Here is a 20,966-nt window from a genome sequence, read left to right on the forward strand (position 1 = left end):
TTTTTTTTTTTCCCTTTCTGTCCACTCAAATTATACAGAGGATAGGCAGAAATGATTGGCTGCTGCAAAGTCAGTATAAGGGTGTATATCCTCTGCACAAGTGTAATTTATTCATTTGAAAACCAGATAAATACTTTATGAATTCGCAGAAAGAACAAGTAGACTCCTGGCATTACAGTTAAAGCAATTTGAACATGTGGCTTCTATAGATTCTATCAAAATTGTTAGTGTATAATGTACAGTTCCATCTGAAATAAACAAAACCTTCACTTCTTTTTATTCTGATTTATAGAGCTCTGAAGGCCAGAAGACTGTTAATTAAAAAAAAAAAAAAGCGTCTTACAATTTGTACACTCAACATTTTATGAGAGGCCATTTAGAGGTTCACTATCTTACCAAGGACACTTCAGCACGCATATGGGGAAGAGTCCGGATTGAACCGGCAACCTTCTTGTTGGAGAACGACTACTCTACCCACTAGGCCACACCGCCCCACTCTCAGATATACAAGCCTCCCAACTAGATGTTCCTATTACCTTAAAATAACTTAAAAACATTGATACAATGCATAATGAATCAAAGCCGTTTTCTATGGCACTTATCCCTCTTGAATGTTTAATTTTAGGTCAAGGTTTTCTTTTTTTCCTAAAGACCAAAAAACGATTTATCTTCTTAAAAAGGGTAAGTGCCCTCAATAATTCTCCAGTTACCCACCATTATCTATCTTGAACTATGATCTTAAACTGTATGCAAAAGCCCTTTCAAGAAAAAACGATTCCTGCATAACATCTGATCCACTCAGATCCGACTGGTTTTGTTAAGGGTCGTGCTGCCTCTGACAACATATGCAGCTTCTAACATATAATTGAGACTTCCTCAAATGTGCATCCATTTGCAGTCTTGTCGTTAGATGCAGAAAAGGCGTTTGATCGTGTGGAATGGACTTATTTATGGGCAGTTCTGTGATGCTTTGGTTTTGGTTCTTTCTTTATAAAAAATGGTCTCTACAGTGAACCATAAACTATGGTCCGCTTTCTACGCTCGGCTGACAGAGAGCTCATTCTACACACTGCACAGAACAATGCAGAACTGATTCAGGATGAAAACCGCATCATGATCTTCCTAGATTTCTCCAAGGCCTATCAGGTGAAACTCCATCAATTTAAGGAATGCAAGAAGGCAAATTCAATAAGGATGATCAATGAGAGTGCTTCGACAGTCCAAAAAATGCAATGGAATACATTCTGAAGATTCTGACATGAGGATATCTTTAAAACAACAGGGCAATATGGGCGGCATAGCTGCTTTCCATACAGCCCTTATAGGCTTGAGGTGTATAGGTAAACAGTAATAATGATGCAGTCGTTATTGGTAACGTGAGCCAGTGGATCAGTGGAGGGTTTGCTCATTTACAAGGGGAAGCGCAGGGTTCAGCAGTACGCGCTGGGTTTGGTTGTTAATGGGTTTTAATTTGGAGGAGTCTTCCCATAGTAAAGTTAACACGCATATATTTTAGAGTTGGCTGATGCATTGGGTTACGATAATTATTTAATCTAACTGGTAACTTGAATAATTTCTGCATTTCCACCTGGAATGTTAAGGGCCTGGGACCCCTCAATCAAGAGGAAAAAGTAGATTTTCTGTTCGAAGTCGAAACAGTATGATGTAGTCTTTCAGCAAGAGACACATCTCTCTTTAGAAGAATCAGTTACGCTCTGTAGTGATTGGGTGGGTAATGTATTCTACAGAGTAGGATCTAGTCCTATTGTATTTGCCAAAATGTATACATATCCTACAAAATAAATGTATTTTGGTCACCATCAAACATCCTTACACTTTTATAATGATAGTTTCAACATCCAGTGTGTCATACCTGTTCCTTCCAGAGTGATCAACTTGACATGCTCCTCCTTCCTGGATCTGTTGGTACGTCTGACACACAGACAAACGGACACACAGACACACGTTTTCTAACTGATAAACTATGCAAAAAAAAAGGCAAACCAGAAAAAAAAATTTCACCCTTAACTGACCGCAACAAAAAGGTAAATTTGACAATTCAACAGATAAAACAATCCTTGGACATAAGTACAATATGAGCTGGTATTCTCTGGTTTAACAAGTAAAAGACACCAGACAAAGCCTGGTGATCTGCCTGCCTGCTTATTGGGCCCCAAAATGACCCTGAAAATTAAGTATTTTAATTTACTTTTCTTCAATGTCCAAGCTGAGCATTATGGCAGCATAATCAAGAGAGCAAATTTTTTTTGTGATTGAAACTTACCTGACAGTTTGTGACAGTCTCAGAGACAGAAAATTGGGACGTGGTGGTTGTGGGGTTGCAAAGCTACCTGGGAGAAGGGGCCTGCACCTGATTGGATAGTCCTGAACAGAAACCTGAGAACAAAAAAAACAGAACCATTATGACACCTTGACTGCTAATGGGTAACTCAGAGACACGGTCTGTGTTCATGTTATTAATGTGAATTTCAGAGTGTCACCCCTGTTTTCCTTTTCTTTTTCTCAAATTTTGTTGGCTTTGGTCCCCCAAGAACTCCTTGCATAATTGAACCAACTTAAACTATTGAAACAACATTAAGCTGATATGTAATTCCTTCTACCATTTTTCTCCTTTCAAATCCTCGTTCTTTGAGAAATATAGAGAATATTCTGCAAACTTTGGATTTTGTGTGATACCATCGCATTCTTTAGATAATGGCCTCTTTACCATAATACAATTTCAGCTTGATTCAGGAAATCGATTCAACAGCTTAGCTTTTTAAGCAGGAAATTAGTTTCTAATTTTTAAAAAAATTACAATTTAATGACATTAATTTCTTTAATGAAAGTAAAGTTACATACAATTATGAAAATATCAGGAATTCTGCACTTTATTCTGAAACCAACTGCTTAAGGATTAGGGTTTGCACTACTAGTCCAGGCAAAGTAGCGTTTTGCGGCCGACTAATTGTAAAATAATTTTTTTCAGCATAGATCATTTCTATGAGGTGTCCAGAACCACATACCAAAAGTCCTAAGAAATCCTAGTTGAGGAAATATGTTAAATTCTCATCAATCCGAGATGTGTGCCAATAAGGCCAGGCAACAATACACCCCAACAGGGCTATTTTTTTCCTTTACTCCTATCAAAATGAAACTTTACACAATGAAAGTATCCATGAAAGTAACATTTTTTGTGTTACAAGTTTCTTTGAAAATGAATTTGAATATGCAAATGAGCTCCACACTTATTGAATATGTCCTAATTTGCATAGACAGCAACACCATTCATATGTATGACAAATACATCGGCCCAATCTTCATTCAATCATCCCACTGCCAATGGGTGATGGCTAAGCTGCTTTTAGACTGGCCTCTAACCTGAAAACTGCCTGGCTTGGTAGTACCTGCCAGGGGTATAACCCCCGCCGGTATAGTCTTCAGGGTCACAGAGGCAGTCTTTTGGGTCCAAACATTCACTTCCCCCTTTCCACTCCATCATTTGGTAAAAGACCCGAAGACTATGGAACTTTGCAGCTGTTGACGTTGGAGGGAGAGTTTAAGGTTCCACTGGAGAGGAGTTCTGAGTTACTTTATCACAGAATCGCCCGTATCTCAGCATATCCAGTGATTCATCTTTTTCGCCCCCAATACAGTGATCCTAGAGCTTTTTCACCTGCTGCGATGATGATGCCTTTTCCCACATTTTCCTGTGACTGGTTGAACACCTTAGTTTGTTCGAGAAAGCTAGTGTCATTCTTTACTCTTTACTCGTGGTGGGGAGGCTTGTGTGCCTCTGTGACCCTGAAGACTATACCGGGCGGGGGTTTTACCACTGGAAGTTACTTTCATTGTGTTAAGTTTCCTTTTGATAGGAGTAAAGGAAAAAATAGCCCCATTGGGGTGTATTGTTGCCTGGCCTTATTGGCACACATCTTGGATTGATGAGAATTAAACATATTTCTTAGGACTTTTAGTATGTTGTTCTGGACACCTCATAGAAATGATCTTTGCTGAAAAATGATTTTACAATTAATTCTATTTTTGGCTCCATGGACTATACTAAAGTGCCCTTTGGCAAGATACTGAACCCAGAATTTAGCTGTGGCGCTGATCTCTGAGCAGCTGTGACCAGAGAAACTCTGTGTTTTCACTGTTTTCCACTGATAAGAAGCAGCCAGTCACTGACTGGCTGCTTCACGTGAACAAGCTCTGATCTCCCTGTGTGTGACTCTCTGATTGAGTGGGGGCGGAGCCCCGGGACCTGTGTGTATGTGCACTGTCTGGGAACACGCGCGCGCGCACACACGCTCCTGGTATTTCATGATGTCCTGATACGATGCTTATTTAAAAAATGTACTTGATCTTGACGTTCACCATCTGGAAACTGATTCGTAAAGTTCATTATTCGCGAAAAATATGCGCGACATACACAACACTGTACAGGGGGCTAAAGAGCCGCTTGCGCCTCCAGAGCTGCGGGTTGCCGAAGTCTGGACTAAGCACACCAATTCTGGACTGCACTTCCGACTTTTTCACTGTGCATAGGGCTGGGCAATATAACCATCGATAATTATCACAATATCATTTTTTTAGATAGATAGAAATGTCGATATGTCGATAAAATTCACCCCATCCATGCTTTGACGGACAACACAAACAGCCAATGATAATGAGCATAGCGCCACGCCATTGTACGGGCCTTAAAATACTGGAAGGACATTAATGGTTTTATATTGTCCTTTGCAGGCAAATAAATGCTGGGGAAATAATTGTGAGGTGTGGTCTTTCATACCCTCATCCACACATCAGTTACACATGCAATGCAGTTCTCTCTCTCAAGTGAGAACTTAGATATAGAGAATAAAGGATGACAGATGTCACTCTAAATATGTTGCGAGTGAGAGTGACCTTTGTGCATGTGCATCTCATTACTTAGTCTGACTTTTGCCAATTGAAAACAAATACTTTACTCAATGCTCAATACTTCAAACTATTCATTGAAGTTCATGTCACATGTCTTGTCTAACAAAGCTAAAACCAAAAATAAGCAGTTTATCAAAATCATCGACTGTATTATATATATACACACACTAATTATGCATTGACGACAAATCAGCTTAAACGATTTCAGAGTATCCTGACCTGTGCAAGGGGAGTTTTACCATCTCCTGTCAGGGTGCAGGTTTCCATCTGTTCCTCCATTTCTCTCTCCTTCTCAGCTGTCCTCAGAGCAAACTCCACCTCAGCCATCAGCTGTTCGTCACCAGAGAAAAAGTCTTTCACCTCATTACGGTAGTCCTGCATAGTCACCTGATGAGAAAACAGCATCATTAAATACATAGAGTAATGTCACACAGTGTCTTTAACTCCAAGTCATCTATAACTCTTTTTTTGACTCTACTCTCAACCTGATCACTTGCTGAAAAAGCAGGGACTCAGAAGTAGAGTAACAGTCAAATCCTACAATCAAATATGAAATATATGTAAGAAGTAAAATACATAGTCAAATCCTGCAGAAGGAAATTTAGATCTAAGGCTGTAGAAGTACAGTTAAGGCACAGTGTGTGTTAAACGTGCCTAGTCTGTTTTCAGCTAAAAGCCATTACAGAGCCAGAACCCTCAAATAATTTATGAATTACTAAAATCTAATTTTTTAACACTCAACTTCTACTATGTGCCCAATGTGAGGCAGAAGGGTTGAGATCAGAGTTTTAACATCTACTCTCCTGCAGTGTCTCCAGTGAGGGAGTATTTTACTGGAGGCAAGAGCCCTTACAGGTGATAAGGGATGAAACAGCTACCGGTTTCACAGTTAACCATGGGGAAATTTACAATGGTTAGTGTTACCATGTGAAATTTAAAATGTAATTTAAACTGATGATTGCTACCAAAGATCATGGAAAATACTCCTGCATCAACCAAACAGGCACGCTTTTTCTCACAACACACAACAAATGCTGAGTTGGCTGCGCCTCCATCTTGGAGAATTGCTGACTTTCACCCAAATTGACATGATAAAGTGCTCTCACTTGGATTTTTATAACAGTGTAACAACCTAAATGTTCTGGACATTTTCCTGTTAGTGTGAAAGCATCTGACCCAGATTAACTACTGCTGCAATTTTCATATGTAAAAGCCAATGTCAGGAACTTTTCAGGACACTTTCCAGAGTTCATGTCTAAAAAATAGCTCTAAACTTAGGCAAACTGTCATTAGCATCTCTGTTTCGGCCAATCTACTGCCTGAGCAGTTCTTTTTTAAAACTGACTGCAAAGAGTCTGCTTTAGACTCAAACCTGGAAATAATAATACTAATAAACTTCATCTATATAGAACATTTTACAAACAAGTTGCAAAGTGCTTTACAAGATGAGACAATAAAAGCAACTAACAAACATTTTAAATTTAAAGAAATCATTAATCAATGAAACATCCAAAGAGAAGCAGTTCCAGCTATTGCATTATCGAGGTTATCAACTAAGCATAAACATTTTTTTTATTTATTTATTTATTTTTAATAGAAATGGGCCTTGGTTAGAAAAGTTCCCCCAGTTTAAATTGTCCTATTGATGTTCCTAAACAAAAGTCTAACCCAAAATTTGTAGTGATTCAGCAATCAAGTGAATCCGGCCTCTTAATAACTCACTGTTGTACAGTGAACTGCACAGATGCTTATAGCACTGCAGAAAAGACTGTAGGCATCAGATTATCATTAAAACAGAAATGCTTTGGAAATGCATATAGAGGCAAGTCTATACTAACCTGCATAGCAGAGTAACACCATCGTATTTATACATTGCAGAAGAAAATATATATTTAGGGTAGTGAGAAATCTCTCATGCTGTTAAATACTGTCTAAAACTACATTTGTGCTACATCCAGATTGATGTTGGAGACTGCAGCCCTGTTTTCATGTACCTGTGTAGTAACAATGCCTCTTACTCCCTTTTTTATAACAAACTCATAACTAACAGTGTTCCGTACCCTGGAACCCCCGTCCCAGTCTTCTGCCTATAAAGCTATGTGAATGTGAATTACAATATCTGTACCCTTTGATCACAGCTACAATTTGCACCCAAGCTGATCTTCCCCTTCTCCCACGGAATAACTGTCTCCCTGCCCTTCACTCTGGGTCAGTCATCTGTCTCAGATCTGTTTTATATAGCAGGCTCAGTATATTCTGGAAAACTAATTGAAGACAGGAAGCTTTGAGATTGGACCCGGAATGATATTTACAAGCACAGTAACAGCCTCAAAATGCACAGAAGACGTATTATACAAAAGTAAGAATAAAATTGATTATCGTATGTCACTGACAAAAACTAGATTAAAATGTCTTCACTGAGAACAGGCATACATCCTCCACATGTCAATGGTGTAGTCTCACCTGCAAGTAGGTCATAAGATCTCTGAGGGCAGGAGAGCGTTTCTGCTCTAGGAGATTCTTCAGGCTAATGATGAGAGGAACTGTGTTCTCTATGAAGGCCTTCTTCTGTACCTGTGGAACAAATTTCAAAAGCTGAAATGAGCTCACCTTAAAGCTGGGGACAATTTCATGATGGTATTTAATAGAGACGAGCCGGATACTCGGCTGAAACGAGTATCCGGTACGGATAAAGCACTTTTGCCGAGTACGATTATAACACGAGTAATCGGAGTCATTATCTGTGCTCGGACTGAATGACAATCCTCACACAGCGTCACAGCGCTCCTCCCATTCACACACGGCTCTGCTCACTCACTCACAGAACAGCTCTCTGTCTCTCAGTCACTCAGGTTCACTGCGCATCGGGACTGTTCCATAGGCTGAGTCAAGGAAGCAGAAATGACTCGTTCATTTCCCGACTGGGTCTTCGGGTACGAGTCTTGATGAGTGAGATGCGAGGGACGTTCACTGTCTCCCGGAGAAATTAACACTCTGTGTGTTTTAGTATAGAAAGACGTGAATTATATTTGTTCACAAGTCATAATGACTGGTTTTGTTATTTTCACTTTACATTTATACTTACTTTACAGTAAAGTAAACCTCTATTAAATACAGTACATGACAGTTTGTATGGTTTGAAATTGTCATTTATTATCACACTGGCATTTAATTATCACGGCAAACAATTACACTGCTCTAAACTTTAAGTGTTAATGTAAAGTGAAAATAACAAAACCAGTATGTGTATCTGTATGACTTGTGAACGAATATAATACACGTATTTCTATACTAAAAACACAGAGTGTTCATTTCTCCGGGAGACAGTGAACTTCCCTCGCCACACACACACACACACACACACACACACACACACACACACACACACACACACACACACACACACACACACACACACACACACACACACACACACACACACACACACACACACACACACACACACACACACACACACACACACACACACACACACACACACACACACACACACACACACACACACACACACACACAGAGAGTGTGGAAATAAATTTAAAAAAAATAAAAAAATCATAAAAATGTTTCAAAGTTAAAAAAGAACGTTATGCTGAACCAGCCCACTTCCGGGTTAAACCACACCCACTTCTGGGTTAGGCCCCGCCCACTCCGAGTACGGATACGGATAATTCATATGGTTAACAGATACAGATACAGATAATGCTGTACTCGCTCATCCCTAGTATTTAACAGTTCGGGCTTTCTCACAGGAAACCTGTGACCAAATGATTCCATCCACCTGAATGTTAGGTTGTAACTTTTTAGAGTAATGTGAGCACAGAATCTTTTTTTTAATACAAAATTATGACTGTAAGATAAGCTTAATTTTTATAACAAAATGTACAATTCATTTTTTGGATCAACTACTCCTTTAAACTGTCTAGTGTGCTGTCTCATCTTCACTGATGTCCTTGGCAGATCACATGCAAGTTGAAGGCATGTCTATGCTTTTAACAGATTACTATGGAGAAAGAGGACCTACACCCTCCACCAAACTGCTACAAATCAAATGTGAAACTTTTCAAGAGAGACAGGCATTTTGAAAATACCCATATCAGTCTTTGTTAAACGTGGGCAGCTTTGAAATTTTTAAATCAATTAATCAAATTGTATAGCCCATATTCACATATCACATTTAGTCTCATAGGGCTTCAACAAGGTGTGACATCCTCTGCCCTTAGCCCTCAACAAAAACAACTTTAACAGGGGACAAAGAACGTAGAAACCTCAGAGAGAGAGAGACACATTTGAGGGATCCCTCTCCCAGGATGGACAGAAGTGCAATGGATTCCACGTGCAACAGAGAGCTTCAGAAAGTGAACAGGGGACAGCCCTTGGCTATGATAAGTCTGCTAACGACATCATTTCCGCACTACGTCATTTTCGAAATCTCACATTTCCGGACCTCAAACTTCCTGTTTCATTCCGTATATCTATATATTTAAAACCCACACCAACGAAACTACAATTCTAATATGGACAACAACATTGAAGAGCGCCTAGTGGAAGAGGTCCGGAGTGTGTGAGGAAAGCCGGGAGAGGTAAATAAACAAACGTGGACTTCTTCTACGTACAAATGAGGTAGGCTTCTCTAAGCTCTTCTTCCGTTGCGCCACCTACTGTTCTGCCGGTGAATTGTTTTCAGCACGCACAGTCGTCAGAGAACCATAAATGAAAAAGAGTCGGTGGGATCCGTATTTTATATCCAAGTAACATTGTTGAATGATATACCTGCGCTAGACGACATTGCCCTTGCTTCCAATGAAACAGTCAAGAACTAATTTCTCGGACTGCCTTCCTTAACTTGCATAACATCTCAAAAATCACAGCTATCCTTTCTCAAAAAGATGGAGAAAAACTACTCCACGCCTTTGTTACATCCAGACTTGATTATTGTAATTCCTTATGATCAGGCTCTAGCAGTAAGACGTTAAAGTCTCTGCAGCACGTGTCCTGACAAGAACCAGGAAAAGAGACCACATTTCTCCTGTATTAGCTTCACTACACTGGCTTCGTAAAATAGAATTCAAAATTCTCCTCTTCACCTTCAAGGCCCTTAATAATATTGCACCATTATACCTTAAAGAGCTCAAGCTCCTCTCCTGTGGAATCATCTCCCACTTTCAGTTAGGGAGGCAGACACCATCTGTAAGTTTAAGAGTCGGCTTAAAACCTTCCTCTACGACAAAGCTTATAGGAAGATAGTCCGATCGTGGTGGCTGCTGACCATTGACTATGATCACAACAAGACTGCTTGATATACAATATGTCTACTCAGATACTCTACCATTACTGACAATAATCCATCAATTCATTGACCTTCCATAATGCTACAAATTGCTTTTTCTAATCAATGTGCAAATACCCTTATCTTTCTGATGTTCTCCTGTACGCATGGCATCTATTGCACTTCTGTCCGTCCTGGGAGAGGGATCCCTCACATGTGGTTCTTAGGGTTTCTACGTTCTTTTTACCCCGTTTTTTTTTATTACTTTTGTTGAGGGTTAAGGGCAGAGGAAGTCAGACCTTGTTAAAGCCTGATGAGACAAATTGCGATTGCGAATAAGGGCTATACAAATAAAATGTGATTGATTTTTTTGTATCAAAATATTTTTTTAACTCAACTGTCTTATTTGGCCCTATACAGATCAAATTGGACTGACTTAAACCCTACAATCCATCCCACATTAAATTGCCAAGCATAATATTTTTTGTAACACATTGAATCATAAGATATGTATAACATAGTAGGCAATGATCCAAATCCCTAGTGTGTAGTGACCAGGGCTAAGCCAACTGCTCGATAGTCTGTGAATGTTAAATGTTGTCTGTATGCATTTTAAAATTAAATGTGTTATCTGTATAAACACAGAAAAGATGTGTGTATAATTTTCGTTTAAAAAATCTTACAAAGACTGATAAAGTTGACCGGAAAATAAAAGGTAAACTAACAAGTTATGCGACATATTACTTTTGCTGCTGACTAAAGGAATGCAATTATTTTATTTGAGATCCGTTTTCAGGTCACTTTGCCAGAATTACTTGCCTGGGACACCACCTTCTTCTGAGCGGCCTGTAGAGCTGCCTTAGCCATTGTGGCCATGTTCTCTTCCTCTGTTTCCTCCCCTGCCATGGCACCTGGTGGAGCAGATATGGCCTGCAGCTTCATCTCCTTCAGGCTCAAAATGTTGAATGTCTCGGATAAAATGACAGCACCATCTGCATCCAGAGGTAGCTCTTCGTCCACAAAGCATGCTGGACAGGAAAGGTTAAAGGAAATTCACAAGAAGAACCAGAGTCAATTTTGTTATACACAACAGCAGAAATTATTTTGACCCAATAAATCTGTGATTTTATGTACAAATAGTTTGTAGCTTAGGTTGATATTCAAAATCCAAACCAATGCTCACCTAAGACAGTCTGGCTGATCTTGTTGGTGATTTGAAAGCGCTGGGCATCTGTGAAGTGCTCCAACAGGAAGCGGTAGATCTGAAAACGCTTCTCACGGTCCTGAACCCCTTTCAAGGAGAACTGGAGCTGTTCACTGCATAGACATAAGGCGATGAATGAACAGAAAAAAACGGAATTCCTTTTCAAACCCTTGCATGAAACGTAACACAATATCTAAATTTGCTCTAAATTGTACAATCTTTTTATAAATATCACAGAAATAAAGACAAACATGAACTTGGTGACAGAGGAAAATTACTACAGCTTGATACCTCTCACTTTGAGGGAACTTGTTGTAAGACTTGTGTTTGGTGTATGAGTTGAAGAAGAAAATACACTCAATGAAGTGCTGGCTGAACATTTCTGGGTTCTTCTTCAACAGCAGGTGGAGCAGGCAGTATTCACAGAGACTGTGACAGGAAACAGAACGCATTTCAGTTTGATATTCTTGTGGCATTTCTTTATTTTATAAAAGCTCTATGAGTCTGTTTATTTGTTCACATGCAATTGGCAGTGACCAGGGCATTCACTCATAACATTTAATAAAAGATTCGCAGCACAGTATAGATCTTCTTCTGGTACATTTATATATATAATGTCCCTTTGCACTTGGGAATATTACCTACATCCCAAATAAATACTGATATTATTTTGCAATTATGTTATAGATACTCAAAATTTAAAAAAGTGCCATTGTCATGTAGTATTACAGCTTTTTTGTTGGGTTCTTTAAAGTAAACAATACATCACATAAGCATGGCTGCATTGAATGCTGAAGCTAAACAGGACCTTGCTTTTAACTTGTCATCACAGCACAGTATGTTGTGCTCAACATAGTTTTATCTGATGTTTATAGATTGTAAAATTATGTACTCAGTGATCTTTCAGGGTATACATGGTGTGATTTACCTGGCAATGACAGGGACTGGGTCGACCAGCACCACCATGAAACGAAAGAAGAGGGAGCCCTTCCATTTCACAAAGTCCTCCTATAAAAAGAACACAGAGGGTTAAATAGGGCTGCTTGACTATGGCAAAAATCTAAATCACAATTATTCATTGACTTTGGAAACATCACACATTTATTAACCTTTAAGGAAAAAACTATAACGTGGCCATGATAACACTTAAGAGGCTAAACTGCCAGGGTTAGCAGGGATTGACTTCTCTCCTGTCTGCAGGATTGTTTGTATCTGTGTCGCTCAAATGACAATCAAATTTTATATTAATTCATGGTGTTGGATCATGAATCCTGATTGCTTCAATTACTTCAACCCCGATATCCTGGGCATGCATGCCACGTTATCTCTCGTGTGCGACAGGTGAACTGCATTTGCGCAAAATGTGACAGCTGGGTACTCCTGACTTGTGCATCAAATCCAGTACATCATAGGGGCCATTTGTCAGATTCTTGACCCTGCCGTGGCTTTAAGAACTCTGTCTCTATTTGGCAAAATAATAACACTGTAACATAGTTTGTGTTTAATATGTAATTTTCCCTTGAAACTTGGTTGAGCGATGATTTACTGTTGTTATTTAGTGTAATTATTAAATTCCTCACCAGGGGATAAAATGCAAATTCCCAACACTGTTATGTCGCGCCACACAGTTTGAGAGAAAATCACTTTCAACAAGCCGAGGACAGTCGGCAAGAGCTCCTGCACATGAGGCCATGTCTCCCCTGAGATAACTCGCTGTGAGTGAGGGCTGCCTGTTGCATTTGTGAGAGCTGGGCAGCCCTGCCCTTTGCAGACAATGCGTGCAGGCAGCCTGACAGGGAGCGGAACAGTGAGTGCGCTCTGATTGCATGATATTTTAATGAAGTACGCTACTAAAAATATGCAAAATCGTATCGTTTTTAACGTAAGGGTACCGCGGTACCTATCTAGTACCGATACACCGTGCAACATTAGTACAGACTGAAGTTGCACTACCTGCTTATAAGCCAAGAACAGTTGGTTATAGGGGATGTGTCGAAGGAAGTGGAGATCAACCGTTGGACCCCGATACATGAACACCACTGTTGTCACAAACGAAGACTCATGAAAAGGGTTAACTGTGGTACGCCTGACCTCACTATAGAACACACGTATTGGCTTGTTACGTTACGTGTTGGAAACTATGTGTAGAGTAGAATTTATAGAACAATTCCCACCTGGAGCAGGTTGGTCAGCATTATAAGAGTCTGCTCCCTGATGACAGCTTCATTGTCTCTCAGACAGGCAGATATGTTGGGGATGTAATGATCCACGATGGTAGTGTATCGAACACACAGATCACACATTATCACCACCAGGTTGTTGCGCACAGCAACCTCTGTGCCAACCTCCAGTTCCCTGGCAAACACTGGCAAGTACTTCTGGACTAGTTCCTTGTGCTGTAGACACAGTTTGCCTAAAACAGACAGTTGCCACAAGTGCAGAAACATTACAAGTATGATGAGACAGCAAGAATACATGGAGATCAATGCTATTTAGGGTTAGGGTTACAGATTTTACTTAAAGAACAAAAGAATCAAAGAGCAAAGGGCAAAGAGCAACATATTACCTAAAGTGATGACTGCATGGGCTTTGACTCTAGAAGGGAGAGAGTTTTCTTTGAATTGGGACAGAGGCAGCGAGGCTGGCAGTTCCTCCGGGCACTCTGTCAATAACCAGCATAAAGAACAAGTCAGCCATGTAATCCATGTTACCATACAATAGTTGTAAGTCCCTTAATGCAGAGCTTGACTTGATTTATGCATTGTGCAAGAGGTTTGCAAAAATGGTAGAGAGGAGATCAAATAGAATTGTAATGTATGTATGATTCATAATGTTGGATTTTAGTATCTAAATTATTTGTATAACTTTTTGTGCCTAAAAAACGAGAAAATAGAGCTCTTGGACATTCAGAATATAATCTGCATTGGAGCTAAATTAATAAGCACAGAGTAGTAAACAAATACTTTAGTTGTTACCACTTAACCTGTTGTTTAAATTCTTGCTTAAAACATATTTTACAGCAAAGCCTTTTGACCCCTGAATTTTTACTGGTTTTAATATCTTTTTTGTTGTTGTTAATATTTCATTTTATATTATCTTACCTACTTTTGTCTTGTTGTGTTCTGTGTTGTTTAATTCCAATGTATCTTTAAGACAATGTTTAACCTCATTTAAATGGTTGATATAGAAACAAATCATAACTTACATAGCACATACTTATATTTATAATGTTATTGGTCTATAGGGAAGGTGATCAGTCACTGAAAATGTACAGAATCGTTAAGCTAGCTCAAAGGACATTTCAAAAATAATACCTAGTCCACCACACAAAACTGTTGATTAAACAAAGAAATCTCAGGTGTTTGTTTCAAGAATGTTGAGCCAGTCAATGTTAGTGTTGGCCCCCTGAAAAAGCTGACAGGCCTGTCATGACAGAATCAAGACCAGCGGTGAAAGTAAATTAAGGTTCTTGACATTACTACTACCGTTACAAATTATAAAAAAGTTCTATGGTATTTATTCTCTGTATGTTTTTGATTTTCAAAGAGTTTAACCCGAGCCAGGCCATACAACATTGAAAGATATGATCACATTCATATAGGGTTAGTAGCGTAGAGCTCATAAAATAAGTTATACTCTTCCTACACTGAGTGAGCAATCAAGAGAGTGTATTTGTTTTGGCCTGGAGCTCAGACATAAACAGTCGTTTATTTTATTCATTTTTTATCCCACATTTAAATGTTTACTTCTTGCATTTAAAGGTCCTTCATTGGCATGCTCCTTCTTATATCATCGATTATGTCTCTATACTTGCATCATGTTTTTGTTATTTCTTTTATGAGACTGTCACAAGGTAAAGGCCGGCGCATGCGTCGCGTTTTCACAGGCCCGGAAGCGCAAGAACCCTTCTTACGTGCTTGCGTGCGTCGCCCAATTTTTCTAACTAGACGGCAAGGCTCCGCAAGCGTCATGTTGCCGGCAAGGCTGCGATTGGTCTGCTAACTACATAATTTCCGGAGTCGCATTTCCGGTTCATACCGGATAATACCGGCGGAAACCACGGAAGATTTAGAAGAACGAATATGGACCAAATAGAAGAGCACTTGGCAGAAGAGATCCGAAACTATAACCACTAGTATAACAGGTCACTGACGGGGGATTTGTCCGCCAGAAAAAGGCTATGACGAGCCGCCGTGGCGATGTAAATAAACGGCTCTCCTTCGTGCCACACACGAAGAAGAGCGGACTTCGACAAAAAACATTACTCCGCCTAGTGGTCTGGCGGTGAATTGCTTTGCATCCAGCGCAACGCTTGGAAAACCATGAATGACAACGAGTCCTGCGTCACGACGTGAAAAGCGGCAGACGCTGTTGCAGAAGCATGCGCCGGCCTTAAGAGTTGGGGTCAGGTATTCAGCTTGGGAAAGCATAACATCAATGAAAGACCTCACAACTAGATAAAGAGCCTCTCAATTCACCTCTTATGCCATGTCCCAATTCCTCTCCCTTGGCCCTACCCCTAGATATGAAATGCCCTTTACAGGTACAGTCCCCCTCCAAAAGAAGCCGAAAAGGGGTAGAAAATATTTCCCTTGTAATTAGGACGCAAACAAAGTATGCACTGCAAGTCATTATTCCACAACAAAAAAAATCTCCCCCTTCTGGACTGCTAATCAGCCTTTTACAGTCCCAGACAAGATCTCAAGTTACTTTCTGGAGGAATATAAAAACAGTCTAAATTCAAGTTGTTTAAATAAATGTTTTTTTCTCGTTTCAAGTAAAATAAGCTTTGCATTAAAAAAATGTATTTTATAAAGGGCTTTTGAAAAAGGCATCTTAAAATAGTGTTAAAGTTTGCCCTTACAATTTTTTTTCTTCATATATAAGTACAATACACATAAACAATCTTGACAAATATTAACTAAGTAACTTTTCTTTTTGTCCCCACTTTCTCTTGCCCTAATCGATCAACTTTCGTTATTATATTAGCACCCGTAATCAACCAACATTATAATAGTGACACGTTGGACAATTGAAGGACAGATGGGAGAGATTGATCAATCGGTCAATATAAAGTCAGCCTGTTTACATGGGTTATTTAAAGTACCATTAGACCTGTCCATACAAACTTCTGCACCACACTGAAAACCATTTAACAAATTTCCTCTACGGGACACCCTTCCACTTAGCCCAACCCCTTCATTTTGCACGTGGCCGGGCAGGGGTAGACTTGTGCCATTTCGATGTGTTATAGGGGCACTTCATATCTGGGGGTAGAGCTAAGGGAGAGCGATGGGACAGGCCCAAAGACAGATCTGTCATATTAATGTCCATTAACGATACCTGCCAGTTTGTCAGAATGTATTGTCAGGACAGACTCGACCAGCAGAACTGTCCTTTTGCCAACTTCAGCAGGGCAGTGGAGTGACACCACACCAAGCGTGTGGAGATGTTTAACCTTGAAGAGAGAAACATTTTTAGTGCCACTAAAAAAGGTACTGACATGGGATGATATTGGATATTGGGTCTGATGTAGACAAAACTGAAACAAAAAACTAAATGCAAACTGTAAAATATCCTAACCCTAAGTCTTTTACAATGACAGCAATCACTTCAAACTGAATCTTGACCTTAACCTGCAAGGAAAAGCAGCATAGAGTTAGTTCCCACCATCAGCTCCACGTTGAGGTTCTGAGCTCCCTTTTCATTCAGGATGACGGATGATAAATAACCCTCACAGAGTGACACCAGCTCACTGCCATGCTGATTCAGAAATGCCTGAAGAAAGAAAGAAAATAACACTAAAGAAACTTCAAGCTTAGGGGTTGGAAATAAGTCATGATTTTATTCAATCATGTGATAATAGTCTGACATGAGCTTTTGTCCTCTATAGGTGACAACAGAGTGGTAGGTACTTTGGCAGTTGGTATCATTTATCTAGCTATTATATATCCCGTTAGTTATTTGCAAAGATTATGTCATTACAGTCAGTTAATTCTCTCTCTCTCACACGCACGCACGCACACGAAAAGCAGAGCTTAGAGAGGAGAATTCAGTACAATAAACAAAATGGTTTGTCAAATTTGTTTAAGAAGGGTGTCAACTAGGGATGGGCATTCGATTAAATTGTCTTTATCGATCGTCGGGAGAGTTAATGACGAATTTTCGATTAATCATTAATATTTTTATATTAAAATTCACTATTTATAGACTGTTAAAATGCAGCGAAAATAGAAAAAACACAGCGTGTTTCCACATTGAGATCTTTATTATCCCTTACCACTAGTTCCCACCAACAGGTTCTCGAGTGGACACCTAAATAGACAGCCTTTTGACCAGATATTCCACCCATGTAATGGAGGCCATTAACATGTCTCACTTAGATTCCATATCCCCTATCACAGGCAGCCATTATAAGAGCTAGTTAAATCTATCACAAATGTTTAATTCCACAAATGTCTGTCTTTCTGTATGTGGGAACGCATATCTCACAATGTGTTAATAAAATCAACTTCACACTAGGCATGTGCATACTTCGTGGTCCACGGAAGTGAAATGAGATTTGGACACTCAATATTAATAAAATGTCAGTGTGCCTTCAGTCTGCAGACCAAGTTGAACAACAACCCGTAAGATCATTTGGATAATTTGACTAATTTGTACTCTATTCGAATGACAGACATTCGCAGGTATCTTGAGTGCTCAACGCCGTCATGGGAACAATGTTCATAAAACCACCTCCTATTTAGCAAGTTGTCTTCAAATTAAAAGCACCACAATCATAATAAACAGAATTACAGCGAATTCAGTTTAATTTTATCGACTATAAAATTCTATACAATCTTCATTGCAGATAAACCAGATAGGACGAACACAATCTTAACTCTACACCATAGACTATATGAAAAGCTCTGTAAACAATGTCCAGCACGCAAGTAATAAAAAAGTGACAGTATATTGTAGGCCTGTTGGAGAAGGACTCACTATTGACAAGAAAAATGTCTATATATTACCACTGGTTGAGTGAACAGCCCATTCTAAACAAGCATACATGTAGCGGTGCAAAAGTTCTCTAAATAGTAAGGAAAGGAGGTTCAATGCATGGTGTCTTATCTTCGTAATCATTCACCTTAACAGAAGAAAAGGAGATATCAGCAATTCCTAAAGACATTTAATAGATAAATGTATCTTTTATTTTTCATTATAATTAAGAACAGATACTAATCATATCAGTAAGAAGGAAAGATCTCCAACCTGAGTCTGTCTGATGTCATCACTACGGCTGAGTTGATAAAGAGTCTCCACAGCAGCACTGATCAACTCTAAAGCCATGTTGAAAGTCTTCAACCAAGACATCAAATCATCTGGAGAGAGATAATTTTTAAATAAATTATAACCTTTGCCGACTCCAGTTAATGTCCCATTGTGTCATACCACATCACTTACCAACCATCCTGTCCTTGGTATCTTCATTCAAATACGCAGCAATATTTCCTATCACAGAAAGGATGTGACAGCAGGTTGTCACATTTGCATCCTTTGAACTAAGAACAAAAACAAATGTACAATAAATGTGTGTAATGTAACACTCAATGATTTTCAGAAAATAAAAAAATGAGCGTAAAGTTCAGATAAATACATTTGTTCCTCACACCTGAACATGTTGTCCCAGGCTTCCAGGATCTTTCCACAAGGCAGTCTGGGAGACGAAACAACAGCCTTGGAGAGAAATAGCCAGGCCCCTTCAGCATGATCTGCCTTAGTGTGTGAGATGAGGTTGGTGATGAACGTCGATGTGAACTTGTCCTGTTTGGACCAGATGGTGAAAGCCCTGCTAAAATAGGGACTTGAGAGCCGAGAAAAAAATTAAATCAGGAAAGGTGATATGACAATGCTCCAAAACTATTTAAAGTTGGTAAAAATTGTTTTGGAAAGACTGCTGCAACTGAAGGAAGGAAAACTAGACTGAATGAAGTGGGTCCAACCTGAGATTCTGGCACTCGTGACAGAGCAAGCACAGGAGGTCCCAGGTCAGCTTCTTACTGATATCCAGGTGGCAGCTGGTAGAGTATGGCTTGACGTTACTGAGCACGAGCTGATCCAGAGCCTCCATCGCCTTGTCCTGCACGGAGTTCTCAGAGTCTGCCAAAGCTGGCATCACTCCTTGCAGCCATGCTTTTTGCACCATACTGCATTCTGGTTTAGCCTGGTGGTCGAGGCAAAAAGAAAAACATATTACTTTTTGCATTGTGTTTTTTTTCTTGTGAATAGATTTTTTGAGAGCATGCAAATTGTTACTTTATGCAGCAAGAGAAACAATATCCTGTTTGACAACTAACAGCCCCTGTTAGCGTTTTGTTCTGTTTTCTGCCATCTTTTTGATGCCTCTCAGAGTCATTAGCTGACACTTACCACAAGTAGGTCTCCCATACACTGCAGGGCCTTCTTCCTGACAGACACAGCCGGGTCTCTGCAACGCTCTGACAATAAATCCAAGTTCTCCCAGCTCATGGGGATCACAGCATGTTTCAGGAGACTCACCAGGGCCTAGGAAGTGACAACAGAGCTCCTAAGTTAAAGTCATTTGTGCATCTCTTGTTTTAACATGTTGCTATCTGACAAAGCTCAGCTCCAGGTACCTGCAGTGCTGATTTCCTCACGTTAATCTTAGAGTCTTTCAAACGCAGCAGGAGAAGAGTCGTGTTTTGTCTTGCTGCATTGAAAATACATATCAACTTACATATCTTTTGAGTAAAGCTCAGACTTTGAGTGGGGAATAATTGATGCAAAAGAGGCATTATCTCACCATCACAGCCAAAGCTTTCAGTGCTGCTGATGTCCACAGTCCTGAATGGCAGAGTATGGTAGGTTTTCTGAGTCTGCTGGGAAGTTACACAACCTGAAACATAACCACATCTATTAAAAACAACTCAAAAACGTGTACTGCAGTGCACCACTGTTGGGATCCAGTTAAGCTTAATTTAAATGCACCTGACTGAACTTTGTAGCACACCATCAAGTACAAAGAGCAGTGAATGCTTAATTAGATTTTTTTTTTTACTTACTTCAAAACACATTCATTCAGCAAGTAGTATACAGTATATCCATGTGTTCAAAGTAACATCGCTTCAGAGAAACAGTTACTGTTACTTGTGATAGTTTTAACCAGATATCACTGAGAATTATTGCAACATCAAATTCTTATAGAAACTGAGTAATGCTGGTTTATTACATCTAAATTCAAATCTTCATAAGTTTAAGAATCATTTCTATGGTTAAGAACGATATATTTTTTAATGTAATAATCTAAGGTTGAGTGTGTACTGTACGTGTGTAAAATAAAGTGTGGACAGGTTTTCTACAACTTGTTCACAAATGGGGGGATAGCTGAGAGAGGGATGGCAGAATTGAGAGGTTATCAAGGGGGATGGATTTTCGATAAATTAAGTTTAAAGTAGAGGGCATCCCCCTCTTACCCCTACAAATAACCCACTGCATAGAAGCAACCCCTATGCTGTTAGAATTATACTTGAGCTTGCATTTCCTGCA

At 39.5% G+C, this 20,966-nt stretch overlaps 1 protein-coding gene across 1 annotated transcript in view; it reads right to left on the reverse strand.

Moving 5' to 3' along the window:
- Window positions 1-20,966, reverse strand: part of ncapd3 (non-SMC condensin II complex, subunit D3) — a 40,112-nt gene that overhangs the window by 6,009 nt on the left and 13,137 nt on the right. The window contains exons 13-31 of the mRNA XM_061074606.1: window positions 20,224-20,316; window positions 20,057-20,130; window positions 19,830-19,964; window positions 19,403-19,623; window positions 19,072-19,263; window positions 18,864-18,961; window positions 18,672-18,781; window positions 17,088-17,195; window positions 16,761-16,875; window positions 13,984-14,079; window positions 13,592-13,830; window positions 12,346-12,425; window positions 11,709-11,846; window positions 11,397-11,530; window positions 11,033-11,241; window positions 7,390-7,500; window positions 5,146-5,313; window positions 2,285-2,397; window positions 1,874-1,932 (exon numbers count right to left, since the gene is read on the reverse strand). Of these exons, the coding sequence (XP_060930589.1) occupies window positions 1,874-1,932; window positions 2,285-2,397; window positions 5,146-5,313; window positions 7,390-7,500; window positions 11,033-11,241; window positions 11,397-11,530; window positions 11,709-11,846; window positions 12,346-12,425; window positions 13,592-13,830; window positions 13,984-14,079; window positions 16,761-16,875; window positions 17,088-17,195; window positions 18,672-18,781; window positions 18,864-18,961; window positions 19,072-19,263; window positions 19,403-19,623; window positions 19,830-19,964; window positions 20,057-20,130; window positions 20,224-20,316 (2,493 nt within the window). The remainder of the gene's footprint in view (window positions 1-1,873; window positions 1,933-2,284; window positions 2,398-5,145; window positions 5,314-7,389; window positions 7,501-11,032; window positions 11,242-11,396; window positions 11,531-11,708; window positions 11,847-12,345; window positions 12,426-13,591; window positions 13,831-13,983; window positions 14,080-16,760; window positions 16,876-17,087; window positions 17,196-18,671; window positions 18,782-18,863; window positions 18,962-19,071; window positions 19,264-19,402; window positions 19,624-19,829; window positions 19,965-20,056; window positions 20,131-20,223; window positions 20,317-20,966) is intronic.

This window comes from Limanda limanda, chromosome 1, assembly GCF_963576545.1.
Source record: "Limanda limanda chromosome 1, fLimLim1.1, whole genome shotgun sequence".
Classification (NCBI taxonomy): Eukaryota; Metazoa; Chordata; class Actinopteri; order Pleuronectiformes; family Pleuronectidae; genus Limanda; species Limanda limanda.